The sequence below is a fragment of the Gallus gallus genome, chromosome 5 (genome assembly GCF_016699485.2).
Source record: "Gallus gallus isolate bGalGal1 chromosome 5, bGalGal1.mat.broiler.GRCg7b, whole genome shotgun sequence".
NCBI classification, from domain to species: domain Eukaryota; kingdom Metazoa; phylum Chordata; class Aves; order Galliformes; family Phasianidae; genus Gallus; species Gallus gallus.
In genome coordinates, this window is record NC_052536.1 from 44,646,894 (window position 1) to 44,660,951 (window position 14,058).

Genomic DNA, 14,058 nt, shown 5'->3' on the forward strand with positions numbered 1-14,058 from the left:
TATTTGCAAACTGGAGCATTTGTTGTTCTGTATTTGAAGAAGTAACAAAAAGGAAAATCAACACCAACTCCTCTATATTCTTATTCTTATTTTTACTGATCTGCAATTTATAGAAAAAATGGAATATTGTTGGCAGCAGACACATTTATAAGTATCAAACGTATTAAATTTTACTGAGGTCAGATGTTATTATGTGATTTAGTAGTAGAAATAGAATTGATTTTGTCCCATTTACAAACCTTGCGGTAAGAAAGCTGAAGCTTTAGAAGCTGGCCCTGCTGTCATTGTTCTCATTTAATCAAAATAAAGCAAGCAAACAGAAAACACTCAAAATCCCACCAACATAATTTCGATTACTTCTATTTAAAACTGGATGTTTAAGTTCCATCATTTAATCATTTTTTACTTCTATTTAAAACTGGATGTTTAAGTTCCATCATTTAATCATTTTTTTTCCATCATTTAATCATTTTTACTGATTAAATGCCGCTCACCATGAATGCAACTTTTCTACATTGCTGTAAAGCACCTATTTTGAATTCGTCTTTTTTTTTGAAGCATCTGTAATATTTTATTATAGCAATAGTTCAGGAACTAGTTCAGTGCAATTGGAATGTTTTCATCTGTGAAAGAACAAAGACAGAAATAGGCTTTCAAATACAGTAGCAAGGATTTTATTTGGGAGAATCCTACTGAAGATAGATAAACCAGAAAAAAAATACTACAAAGGACATTAGGAAATCTCTCTCCAATGAGGTCATTGCTCATTATATTTTGCAAGGAGTGAAAAACCTGCCGTCCTTCAGATTGGTGATATGAAGTCCTGAAGACTACTTTTTCAGTTAAATATCAACATGGGTTGTAATTCTGCACCCAGTCTAATAAGGCACTTGACCTATTGAAAGGGGTAGCAACATGTTGTGGTTGCACACTACTGTGATGTGGTTGCCCATGAAAGTTGCAGGGCAAGGAGAAGGTACAGTAAGGAAGGCACTGGTGCTGAGTTTAGCTTGGAATGATCCATTTTCTGCCTCTTTCGTAGGGTTCGCCTCCAAGGTTGGGGAGTCTAGTTGGTCCTTCTGTGTCACAATTTCCTGCAAGCAATAATAAATCTTCATTGCCTTTAAAATAAGGATTTCAGTTTCAATGCTTAAGGCAGTGAAAGACCCTCTGTGCAGCAGGTTTTCTTCCCTCCAGTGGTATTCTGAAACCGAGTGTAGTGGAAAATACAGATAAGCATTAACATCCTGCACACCTGCTTCAGTTTTTTAAATAAAATAAACACAGGGCTTCATGCTGACGTAAAACTGTTCAAACAGCTTTATGCAGTTATCTGTAGCTTTCCCCAGTAGCAGAGGAGGGAGAAAATGAGCTACAGCACCAGAGGGTTAGCGCTGCACGCTGCTGGGGACGGTACCACCTCTGACCTCTCAGCTACGTGTCAGGAAATTATCCTGGTTAGTGAATGTGAAAGAAGGAACCTCAGTAACTCAGAGTTGAATGATCCCAGTCGTTGCAGTCTAAAGAGCAAATACTCTTAAAATATGAAAGGAGCAAGGAGCTGTCCTGCGGGACCAGAAAAATACAGACATGTTTTTAAGAAGAAGAGGGCTGCTGGATAATCTGAGCCAGTCAGAAGAGCCTGGAAGTCCTCCTGCTCCTGAAGGTAGAAATAACAAACTTAAGAATGGCAAAAGGCTTTACAAACCTAAGTATATTGTGGGAAAACTCCTAGAGTCCAGAAGCTGCATGTTTGTGCTGTGTGGAGCTCTGGCAATGCAAGCAGGATTACAGGTGAGCCTGGATCGCTATGCAGCCAATGAGACCTGGAGCAATTGAAAGGAGAAAGGCCAGCGCTGAGCTGAGAACAGCTGAGTCTTTTTTAGGGAAAGCCTGATAAATGCTATTCACTGCTACGTAAAAACACGCAGGCTGGCTGTAACTGCCAGGATGCAGCACTACGGTGTACAGAGGTCTACAGTAGTGGTAAGATTGGCTTGGACTCTATAGCTGAGCAGTCTGAAGGTTAGCTAGAGAAATAGGATTGTCTCCTTTTCTAGTGAACCTGCAGAGATCTGGAAAACAATTGCCAAGTTTGGTAAGGTCAAGTAATTCTGGGGAAGTTTGTGCAAGTAGATAGCTGGAAGATGAAAGGAGAATCTCAGTTTATATAGCTTCTTATCACAGCTGCAGACAAAAGTACACTTTCCTTGTAGAAAATGTGAACCCCAAACAAGTAGAAGAACCTAACAACTGCTATTTTAAAAAAGTCAAGAGTATATACCTAGCACAACCTCTTCTCATTAGAGGAAATGGATCAGGAGTTTTGATTGATTTGGGCTATCTATTGCATGCTTATCTGATATCACCACAGCTGTTGAATGCAATTTGGTCTTTTGCTCCTTAATTACTTTACACGTGCCTCTCAGATATTTATTTATAAACAAATTCTCTACCTGTTTTGCTCAGGTAAGACATTCAGTGAATGGGGATGATTAATAGGAATAAAACCTTTTGTCTCTTCATAAAACTGAGCAAGTAAAGGTACTGAGATAACAAAACCTCAGAACTGGCAATATTCACACCAGCCATGTCTGCTCAATCAGGGATCCAGTATTGTTTGTTTGTGTAGACTGCCAACTCTTTGCTCTCACACCTTGCTAACATATTCTTCACGTTGTCAAAAAGCTCAAGCTGAGGCTCTCACCACCACCACCGCGCTGCTGGCTGCCTTGGAAGTGAGCTCGGAGGATATATTTTGGTGAAAACCTGGAGAAGGGTGATAGTTGTCTGCTGCAAGCTTTGGAAACTGAAGGCAAGAGGAAGAAGAGAAGAAATTAATACAGTGTATTTAGTCAAATGAATAGAGAATCTAACACGCTGCATGCTTATTAAACTGAATGAAAATTTTGATGTCTGCATGTAGGAAACAGATTTCATCTATAAAAAATAGTTGGAATAGAAATGGTACACTGTAACAGGGAGGAGAGTGATTTGCTTTCGTACCTCTCAGCCTCTGCATGTGAAAGAAGCACATTTTACACAGATGTGCTTAGACTGCTGAATGCCTGATTGCTGCTGGTGAAAGCTGACCAGTTATACACCAGCTCCAGCTACAAGCTGAGTTGCCAAATTAGCACACATCTGGTCCTGGGCTCACAGCTCCTCAGCTTGGGTCTAGTGCCATCGCCATGACTCTGAGCACAGAGTGGGCATGTATCCCTACACAGCCACTTCGCAAACAGCCCCTGTGAGTTATGCTGGTGGTATTGTTTCTCTCCTACTTCCCACTCTGTAACACACACTGCCCTGGTGCCGGGCCTGGGCAGGTGGCTGTAGGCAGGCAGGTGGTCTTTCCCTGCTGTGGAAGCCTGGTAGCCCAGCAGGCTGCTTGGCTGCTCAGTGCACCTGGATCAGCAGCATTTTGGGTAGGATGTGGTGGATGGTAATGTGCTCTGCAGTGGGGCAGGGAATGGTCTTTGTTGGTCAGACTGAAGGTGGTAAGTGAATGACAAGTGTGGGCACATGGGAATTTCAGAGCATATGGTTTGGTGTGCAAATAACCTCAGTGACTATGGGGAAAGGGAGGATGTTAAGGTCCTCATGGATGCGAGGACCAACATTTCTTCCCATTTTGTGCAGCAGCAGGCAGACACCTCCCCATCACTGAGCTGTAGGAGGTGTCTGCATGATCCGGAGTTTTTCCCTCCCACTCAGCAGCACACACGCACTGCTGCTGCTGACCCCAGGGCAGCTGCTGCCTGCTGTAGTCTGGCTTATCTTGGTGCTTTATGCATCCAACTTAAAAATAAAGGGGGTTGACTGTCAAGCGGGACTGAGCAGTACTCAGCATCCTACAGGCTTTGAGCAGTAGAAAATAGGAAAGGACTGTGAAGCTTCTCACAGCAGTAGTTGCTTCTTGCCCAGGATTCCCCATGCTGCTTTCTGGGATAAAGCAATGTTCCGGGCAATGCACCACATGTCCCTGCTCTTCCGCCTCAAGCCGGCCCGCTGGAGCGGCCACAGCATCCACAGCTCTCCACCGGAGGGGAAAGTGGGACTGGTGGTAAGTTCCTTGTGCCCTCACTTCTTTCTTTACACATAGCTTGAGCTAAAGCTCAGTCTTTTCTGAAGAGCTTCCTCTTGCTGCTCTTTTCTGTGTAGACGACATAGGTTTTCTTCAGACCTGCCCCACACCCTTACTAGAAACCCAGGATCTTCCCAGGGACTTCTCTTCACTAACAGAATATCTCCTCTCACCACCTCCTGGACGGCAAGTTCCATTCTGGGAGAATGGGGATGTTCTCACAGCATCCTAGAGAGAGACGTGTGACAAAACCCCATCTCTGTGGAGAGCTCATTCACAGCTCTCTAGCTGTAGGCGTTCCTGCTCATTGCAGTGGATTTGGACTAGATGACCTTTAAGGTCCCTTCCAACTAAAACTATGATTCTATGATTCCTTCTATGAGCCTTGATTATACTCTCCAGCAGAAGTACTCTGAGACTGTACGAGACATTTAATTAATTACTAAATCTTCAGCAGCAACTCTCTGCTCTACAATATAATCTCCCAGCGTTAGTGGGTGCCCAGAGTTCTCATATATGACTGGTAGGAAGCTACAGGAACTATCAAGCAAATAATACTGCTTCAATAAAGACTATGTGCATAAAAAAACCAATAAGTAGGCACGAAATGTACCAACTCTGTAGGAAAATGGGAGATCTGCCACCTCTTCTGAATACTTTTAAATGTGCCTTGTGTATGTGTGCTTGTGCATGGCGTGGACTAAAACAATTTTTTTTCAACTGACACGGATTATTATGCTTTCTAGTTCAAACATGCAACATAATCCTCTGTGGATTATTTTTCCTCTGCAATCATCACATCTGTGGAAATATAGATGCAGAAGTTCAATAATATCCCATAATTTGGTTGGCAATAGGCTGCTTACCCTGGAAGAACTCCAGTTTGTTTAGCTTTATTTAACCGTATTTCCTTTCATTTAGGAGACAATCACTGGATTCTCAGCATTTTCACTGGCAGTTCTTGGACCAGCTGGATGGTTCCTTTACCACCTTCCAAGCTATAAAACGGAATAAAAAACATCCCTTGGAAATTAAGATCTGGAAGCTGCGGTAAGCTGTAATACACCTGGAATCTCTTGAAGGGGAGAATACAGGGACTTGAGGGCCAGGTTTAAACAAATTGACTGAGCAGTGAGTTCAAGTTTTATTTATTGCTTCTGTATGAAAAAAAGGTCCACATAGAGAATACAGCTAAATCTCCCATTCTGCAAAACTGTGATTAGTCCTGTGGGATGGGTCACGCTGAGCAGAAAGCTGTGTGAGTTTGCAGATGCTGTAGGTGTATATCCTTATGTAAAAGATGCACTGAGACAAAGTAGTGGTGGGTCCATTCTTCTGCTGAACAGATGAGAGAAGATACAAAGGAATGATGTTTATAGTACTTTCATTTATACTCGTCTCAAACAAAAGCTCTATGAGTTTAAGATAGTTCTCTTGAAAGTTTTATCTCTGACCTTTAGATGTATTCTTTTGGTGTCCCCCACCCAATTTAATTTGCTACCAGGATAAATATTTTTCTGTTGGTAATGATTGTCAAATGCAGGAATTAATTTTCAATTTGTTCATTTAAATTTGTGATATTTGAAAGATTTTGCCATGTTGGCTGTTTAAAATGATTAAAGTGATAAATACCTTGAAATCTAGACTATGTTTCAAATAAACATAACAAATAGTATCTGTTACGCCATGTTGTGTTATGAAGGAATAATGGCTTCATGTCTGCTTTGCAAAAAAATGTATGATGTTAACCTTTTGTGGTGCCTGAAGTTTAATAAGATATGAAAGTGGTGTTTTTTTTCTTCCCCCCCCCCCAAACCTGCAGCTTTGTCAGTGAATCCAACATCTTGATCTGAGGCCCAGTTACGCATTTGGAAACCTTCCTACAGATTTTAGTGAGTTTTGGATAAGGGCCTATCCGGAGAAAAATCCATGCCAGTAACTGAAGTGAAGCCAGGCGAGTGCTCTGCAACACACTGCTCTTGCATGCCATGAATACATCCACTGACATCAATCAGGCTGTTCTGCAGAATCTTTTGTAAAAAAGCACTTTGAACGTTTCCGTGTGCCTGCTTGTCCTGCACCCAATTTTGTCATCAATGCCCCACCTGGTAATAGCTAAATAAATCAGTAGGACATATCATCTTTCAGCCGCTGTACTTGTCTCTTTTTATTATGGTAATGAATAGTGAGTTTGCCTGGTTGTAATGAGTAATGAGTGCGAGTGACACATGGAGAATTGCACTAGATGAGACGTGATAAAAAGGTAATCCAATATATCACATCTGGCAATATAAGTACGTAGGGGTGGTTATATTGAAGCAGGAATGATTTTTAGAACCTCCTTACCTAAAGGACTGCTTGAAATAGAAGTATTCTTTGTAAATACTTTTTTTTTTTTTTCAGACTTCCAGTCCATTTCAAGCATTTTTCCCTAAAAGTGATGTGGATTATATTTCACAGGTATTTTAAAATAATGCTTTTTTGATGCACATCTCTTCACCGATGGGCTTCAAATGCTGATGGATTTCAAATCACAGTGCTGGGGCTCCCTGCTAGCTCAGGACTCTGCCGATGGTGCTGTGCATTGTGAGCAGGCACAAGCAGAGAGCTGTGCAAAGAGGGGCCAGAGTCACAGTCACACTCCTACAATAGTACCAAAGGAGAGTACCAAGCATAAAGTGCTTGTCCAAGATCATGTTGTCCCTAATAGGGTTAGGCTGGGTGTAGGTGAAAGCAGTCTGCTGGAGGAAGAGTCCCTGCTTTGTTTCTCACCATGTATCTACAGCAAGGGCTTGCATTTCTCTCAGTGGTATGAATGCTAGCTTTCAACTTGCTACAAGTAGGCACATATGTAATGCATACATGTGAATAAATCAGCCACTGAAATCTGTCCTTCCATAGGAGCAGAACAACAGTAATTCCTACTAAGACAAATGGGTTTGTGTTGAATTAAACTTTGAAATACTTGGCTCTTGGTAATAGTTATATGTCGCAGAGCATATTTATTTTAAATACTCATTATAGATCTGAGTAAGTAGAAAGAGAATTGACCATGATGCTTCTCAGCCACCATATTGCCTCTTCTCAGGAATGGATACTCTGCATGAACTCACTCTATAAATTTAAGAGAATTGGCAGTATTCAGACTCATTGGGTCTGCAGAAAGTAGCTGGAGTATATTATCCAACGGTCAGTAGATATTAATTTGCTTTATAGATTACACAGCATGTCCACTTGAATATTTTTAAGGGCCTAGAGATTTGAAAAATATGGACATTCCTATCTAAAGTGCAGCAGCTTTCCTACAGGCTGCTCCAATGGTGCCACTAATCTGTCAGTTTAGTTAAATTCTTGTTTCACACCAAGGCTCCTGCCTCTGATAATCCTCCCTTCAGTTCATTGTATGTAACTCCTGGAGTCCTGTCTGGAAAAAGCCAATTTGGTTTCATCATTTGGAGGAGACACTACTGAGTTTCTTGAAACTGGCTGGGAAGCCAACCTTTATGGACATGAGCAAGGTCAATCAACACTAGTTGTCACTGGGCTGATACTTGCACTTTGGTGTGGATCACAAACGTGGTACAGAGGGACCCCACACAGCAAAATGCCAATGATCACAGTAGTGTTCAGTATCACGTATTTTTTCTTCATCTCCTTCCTGGAAAACCTCACACCTTTTTTTTTTTTCCTTGCTATTTGTCACTGGCTTTGCACAGCAGAGCCTTTTCCCAAAACTTCTTACCTAAGTTCAGAAATACTAAAGCAAAATAAAAACTGTGCTCTGAGTTCCTTGTCTTCCATGTTGTTGTCTTATCCTTTGGACCATGATGCCTTGATAGGTTTAAGAAGGTGATTTTTTGATGCTTGTCTTTCTAATTCCTAACTCTACAACATATTTTTACTTCAGCCATGCAGGTAGTTAATGTAGACAATTCTGCACTAGTGTGGGTTTACAGATAACTAAAAACCACAAGGTATTGGAGAGACATCTAGTTCAACCAGAGTGGTACAAATTTCACCTTGCTTCTTAAAGTTAGTAAAGCCAATCTCTAATTATTTTAATAGTCCTAGTACTGCTTGTCAGATTTGTTCTGGTTCTCTATGCAGGTCACCACTTATTTCTGTAAATTTCTCTGCTATGGCAACAAATTAAGTATTTTGTTCATTTGGAGGCTAATGAGATTACTCTAGAAGAGAAATTGAGGACATTTATTAGATTGTTTTTACAGTGACAGATACAGACAAATCTAACATCCATATAGTTAATTGAAGTAATTCTCGGAATAAGAAGAAAATTAAATATGCTTTAAAACAACCAAACAACCACTGCATTTCTTAATGATAATTTTTCCCCTAAAGTCCTAATTACTCTATACTTGGGAGGGAAAGAACAAATATTAACATCACAAGCTGGCTACCCTGTTGGGATCGCAGTGGAAATAGCGAGGCCCAGAGCTCTTTACTACTCAGTCTCTCACTTTAAATCAACCCAAGTCAGTGATGACTGAAATGCATTTGTCACATGCCAGATGGCATAACTGATACATGTTGGTGGCTTCAGCCAAGCCTCTGAATACATCACAATCACTTCTGCCATGACTGCCAACATCCATTATCCTATCCTATCCTATCCTATCCTATCCTATCCTATCCTATCCTATCCTATCCTATCCTATCCTATCCTAATTTCTATTCTACTACTGATTTCTTTCCTTCTACTCTATACAGCCTCCTCCTCAGAGCAGCTACATTCCTGTTCTTCCACAGCAGGAGGTCTGGTTGAATATTTTCTGTGTTAGTAACACTGCAAACAGGATAGGAAGTTTTCCTCGTATTCTTAAGTCTAAGCGCAGAGGCTAGACCTGGATATTCTTCTCCTAGGAAGTAATCAATTCTCAACATCATAGAAGCACAAGGCTCAACAAGCTGTCAGTAAGATTGAATTCTGAGGTGATGCACAAACTCTCTTGCTTTTGTTCATAGACATGATTTTCTGTGAAGGAGAAGAGGTGCCTGTCCCATTTGCTGTGTCCTGGCTGATGCCAGTTAGCCCAGGTGACTGAGCCTTGAGGAACAGCTCCAGAAATCATCCTGTGTCAAACAGCATACGTGATGTAGCATGTCTGACTTGAGCCTAATGGTTCAGTTTAATCTCAGATAGACTTCTTCCTCTAGCGATTATCTATTTTGCCATCATTCAGGAAGATTAATGCTTACAGAGGGTAAAGATTTAGGGACAAATTAAATTTAATGTGGTCTATCTCTTGCTGTCACATGCACATGTCTGAGCCTGAGGGACTCCATCTGCTGTTTGAATGTGATGGGGGGAGGATCTGTTCAGGGCCTCCAGTTCAATACCAACACCTGGCATCTGGGCTGGGTTAACCTTGGGGCAGTGCTGGATATCCACAGAGCAGCATGCAGGTTGAAAAGCCCTAAAGGCCAAAGAAGCTCATCCTCTCCTATCTCTGCTCCAGTGGAGTTGTTATGTTTTGCTTCTGTTATTGGGATTGCTACTCGCTTAACAGTCAGATTCTCCTCCCTCCTCTCTTCCATTTCATGACAAAACCTTCAATTCAGTGGCCTGTAGTGACTAAAGCAAAAGACTGAGACATCCCCTGCTTTCCCACCTCTTCTGCAGGCCTTAATAATCCCATCACAATGCAGTTCATGATAACCTCATGCCAGAATGTTTGAACAAGCCTCAAAAAATTGGGATACTGGCTTACAATAAATTAAACTGGAAGTTTTGTTTCATTTTGTGGTGTTTGATAAGGCTTGTGAAGCATTTAAATTCTTCCCTACCAGTTTAAAAGCTCATTTGTTTTGAACAATGCTTATACTCCATCCGAGTTTCTGAATGTGATAGGTAAGAACTACGTCTTAGAATTCAAATCGTGATTGATGTAATTCCCTCACTCAACACCCTGAGCCTTTAAGGAAAACATCATAGGAATGTATCAAGAATTGGTAACAGTGATCATACCTGTTTACAAACATGTGTAAATGTATATAGACATATACATACATATAGATAGATGCATAAATAGATGTATTTTTGTATATGCATCCATTTACTCTAATTTATGAACGATTTAAGAAATTTTCTGTATGCAGCTGATGGTAGGAATGCTTACAATTTCATATTTTTCAAAAGGGTCACCTTTCTAATAATAGATTGTTTTATCTTGGTGATTAACACTGAAACCTGAATTATATTCTCATTGCAAACAAAGTTTATGGCAAACAAAGTTACAAAAACAGCAAAATCCACAGAAGCAGTAAACTCCACATCCGTTCCAAATCTTACATGCCTTACCCTACAAAAGGCACAGTAGAAGGAAACATGAAAATTAAGTCTCCTAGGTTAGTGGAAAAAAACTGTGGACTATAACTATTTCCTCCGTAAGAGGTAGGTGTGTTTTGTAGCTCTCTCAAATATACTGTGTCAACATAATATCCAGACATCCAGCTGGCAGATTTTCAGCAATTACCTCCTTCACGCTCAAGAATGGTCCCTCCTAACATGAAGTCAAATGTAGGTCAGTGGGGGTTCGTGTGGATGAAAGACGTGTTTCTGACAAAAGCCAAATGTAAAAAGGAAGTGTACAATAGGTGAGAGCGAGGGTAGGTGACCTGTATGGAACAGAGAAACAGTGCAGGAATGTCTGAGTGTGAAGGGATGGATGGAGTTAGGAAAAGTAGAGCTCACCAGGAGCTGAATCTGGTGAGGGGAAATAAAGAACAATCCGAAGGATTCAGTAAAATGAAGGCTAAGAAAAATGGGATAGGGAATCTGGTGATGAAGGACATGAAAAAGGCTGAAATACTCAATGTCTTCTTCACTTTAGCCTTGTCTGATAGGGAATCCAAGTCCCTGAGGCCAGTGTGAAATTCTAGAGCAAAGAACTCACTCCTAAGAAGGAGGGAATCAGGTCAGGGAACGTTTAAACAAGCCAGACATACACAAGTCCATGAGGACTGGAGGAATGCATGCCCAAGTGCTGAGAGTAGCTGCTGTCATGGTGAGACTGCACTGATTGTCTTTAAAAGTGCAAGGGAACTGGGGGAGAGCCCTGAGAAGTGGAAGTGGAAGAATGCAAATGCCACTCCGAATTTCAAGAAGGGCAAGCAGAAGGATCTGGGAAGTTGAAGGGCTGCAGCCTTACCCTTGGTCCCTGGAAAAATGATGGGCAAATAATCCTGGGAAACCAAATACACTATGGGGCTTAGGCATTGCTAAGGCATGTACAAGGACTCATGAGCAATAAATCTGTCCCCATATACCTGAGTTACATGCTGAACTGTATAGGGTCTTGCTCAGTAAATGCAGGCAAACCTCCAATTTTCAGGCACTTAAGCCAAAGAAATATTTTGTATGAGAAATGGAATTCATATTTCCTCACTATACTCCTGCTTTATCAAGCTGAATGTTTTAGGAGGCTCACCACTGTGGTATGTGAACACTTGGTATATTTTAAGGGATACCCACGGGAGCTCAGTTCCTCTCAGTGAAGAGACCTCTATTGTTCTGTAATGAGTGGTAGAACACTTTTGCATGATCTGTTGCAACAACAGACAGAAATTCAAGATAAGGATGAAACCTGACTTCAACAGCCTATTTCTGTGAGGTCTGAAAGCCTATATTCTCAAAGTCTCCATTTTCCTCACCGATATTCTCTTTGGTGAGGTTAAGGTTTGGGGGAGGGAGGCTTCTAGCTCCACGTGACCTCCTTGGGCATTTCATTACAAGAAATAAATAGAAAAACTCTCATTGACTTCAGGAGGATCTGATATCACAGGTCAGTGTCTAATAAAAGAGTGAAGTGTAAGCAATCTCTGCCTCACCTCTGCTGCCCAGGTAGCAATGTACAGACCTTGCAGAGAGCTCAGCAGAGGGAAAGAGCAAAGCACATGCGGGAGAAGCGCAGAGCTCTTTGCTTTTGTGAAGTACTACTCCAGCAACAAGAGGCAGCTCCTTTCCCAGTTAACTCACATCCTTCAGTTGCCGTCCAGTTCCACGACATGTTCATAGCAGCCACTGGTAGTGGTTAAAGTTGGCTCCTCTCTCTTGGGGGCTTGCAACAGCAGGGAGTGTGGGAAGGACTACATGAAGGCTGAGATAGCGTCAAGAAAAGGCATTAAGAGCTCTGAGTGGTGTTGGAAAAAATCTTTCACATTCAGTATTTTTAGAAGATCTCTGAGGGGAAAAAAAAAAGCCAACCTGTTAAATATCAGGGAACTGCATCTGTCCCTTCATTGCCGTTCCTGTCACAGAAGGTATATCACCCTCCAATCTGGACAGCAGGAACCAGGAGGCCCTGCTTGCATGATGAACCAGAACATGCACCTATACTCCTCCGCCTACCTGGCACTGTTCTCTTTGGCTGCTGTAGGCTGCCTCATCCAGCTCAGCCCTTTGGGGAGATTATATTGCAACAGTATTACTTGCCAAGATCCAGATGCCTGCCTTATGGTACCTGCTGACTCCTGCAGAGCACAGGTCCCCTGTGCTGAGCAATCTTCTGAAGCTAAACTACAGGATACAGCCACTGACTGCAGGGTTCTTAATCTGTGTACCACCCTCAGCTGTTTAAACTGGAGTTGGATGAACACATGTCCATGAATTCATGTGCCCACTGAATTATGTGTATTTCTCACCCTGAAAAATGGCAGTTATTGTTTCAATTTCTCTCACTTTTTTTTTTTTCTTTCCTGGAAAAAGGGAAATATGCATTTGTTTCCTTCCCCACTTCTTTAAATGCAATTTCTTAAAGCTTAATGATGATGTTATGATGTCCTCGCCCACAGCAGGGGATTGGAATTGGATGATCTTTAAGGTCCCTTCCAACCCAAGCCATTCCGTATGTTCCCATGGCAGGAGTCTATAGGCATTGCTAATATCCTCCTGAAAGTTTAGAAGGAAAGAAATCATTCATCTGGAAGGACCACGGAACAGGATTTGGTTAGAAAATACAGATGGGCCTGCAATGCAGATCGTTTATGTAGAATGTGAGGGTTGGCCTTTTCTCCCAGGCAACAGGGATAAGATGAGAGGTAGTGGCCTTAGGTTGCACCTGGGGAGGGTCAGGCTGGATACAGGGAAACCTTTCTTCTCAGAAAGAATGGTGAGGTATTGGCACAGGCTGCCCAGGGAGGTGATGGAGTCACCATGCCTGGAGACGTTCGAGAAATGTACAGATGTGGTACTGAGGGGCACGGTTTAGAGTGGTCACAGCATGGGTCGGTGTGATGGTTGGACTAAATGATCTTGGCGATCTTTCTGACCTTAATGGCTCCCTGACACTCTGACGATGAGGAGCTGCTGCCTGTGGCCCCAAGGCAGCCCCCAAACACTCCCAGAGCCCCACGGGAGAGCGCCACTTTCCTGGGGGCTCCTCAGGACTCCCCTTCGAGGCACCCACCAGAGCGGGTACCTCAGTGCTGCCCCCGTGAGGCGGGCAGCGGGGCGGCTCCAGGCAGGTTCCCTTTAAGAGCTCTCTCCGTTCCCGCCCCGTCCCCGCCCGCTGCCGCCGCTCCCGGCCCGCATCCCTGCGGCAGCGGCTCCATCCCCAGCGCGGTGCCGTGCCGAGCCGGGGCGTTGCGCCGTTCCCGCTGCTGGGGCAGGCGCTTGGGGCCGCCCCGCGGGCAGCATGTCCACCAAGGCGGAGCAGTGTGAGTGGCGGGGCCGGCCGGGCGGCGCGGCGCGGCTGGGTGCAGTCCGATGGGAGCGGGGGCCCGGGGGCTGTCTTCCCGCTGCGGGGCAGCCCGGCGGGACAGCGCTCACCCCGCGTTGTCGGGCATCCCGGCGACGGGCAGCGGGAGGGGTGGTTTGTGGAGGGGGGGCCGCCTCCTTTCTGGCTCTTTCTGCCTCCGCCGTTGCGGTGGTGCTGATGGCGAGGCGGCCTTCCCGGGACGCAACACGTCCGTCCTCGTTGGGCGCTGGGGCGGAGGGGATGGAGGGGGGGTTC

The 14,058-nt window shown here is 43.4% G+C and overlaps 2 protein-coding genes across 8 annotated transcripts in view; both read left to right on the forward strand.

Annotated features, from left to right (window-relative positions):
- Positions 1–783: 783 nt before the first annotated feature.
- LOC101747932 lies at positions 784–6,234 on the forward strand. 3 transcript variants are annotated; one of them, XM_046942114.1, is made up of 5 exons: positions 1,926–1,986; positions 2,689–3,500; positions 3,928–4,066; positions 5,009–5,137; positions 5,910–6,234. In XM_046942114.1, exons 2-5 carry the CDS (start codon positions 3,434–3,436, stop codon positions 5,938–5,940), a joined length of 366 nt encoding a protein of 121 aa, XP_046798070.1. In that variant the 5' UTR covers positions 1,926–1,986; positions 2,689–3,433; the 3' UTR covers positions 5,941–6,234. The 3 variants fall into 3 exon arrangements, 2 of the variants coding, with proteins under 2 accessions (XP_040557355.1, XP_046798070.1); XR_212453.4 differs by lacking the exon at positions 1,926–1,986 and adding an exon at positions 784–1,666 and having other exon boundaries at positions 2,689–4,066; XM_040701421.2 differs by lacking the exons at positions 1,926–1,986; positions 2,689–3,500 and adding an exon at positions 1,058–1,666.
- Positions 6,235–13,619: 7,385 nt separating this feature from the next.
- Positions 13,620–14,058, forward strand: part of UNC79 (unc-79 homolog (C. elegans)) — a 95,742-nt gene continuing 95,303 nt past the window's right edge. For all 5 annotated transcript variants that reach the window (XM_004941883.5, XM_004941885.5, XM_015287759.4 and 2 more), the window contains exon 1: positions 13,620–13,762. Coding sequence is in view for 4 of the 5 variants with exons in the window: in XM_004941885.5 (XP_004941942.2) it covers positions 13,741–13,762 (22 nt within the window). In the remaining variant the exon portion in view is untranslated. The remainder of the gene's footprint in view (positions 13,763–14,058) is intronic.

Coding starts and splice junctions, on each gene's coding strand:
- LOC101747932 (XM_040701421.2), top strand. CDS start 1,591: ATGTTTTTAAGAAGAAGAGGGCTGCTGGATAATCTGAGCCAGTCAGAA. Junction 1,667..3,927: donor AAGTCCTCCTGCTCCTGAAG/GTAGAAATAACA, acceptor CTTCTTGCCCAG/GATTCCCCATGCTGCTTTCT. Junction 5,138..5,909: donor ATTAAGATCTGGAAGCTGCG/GTAAGCTGTAAT, acceptor CCAAACCTGCAG/CTTTGTCAGTGAATCCAACA.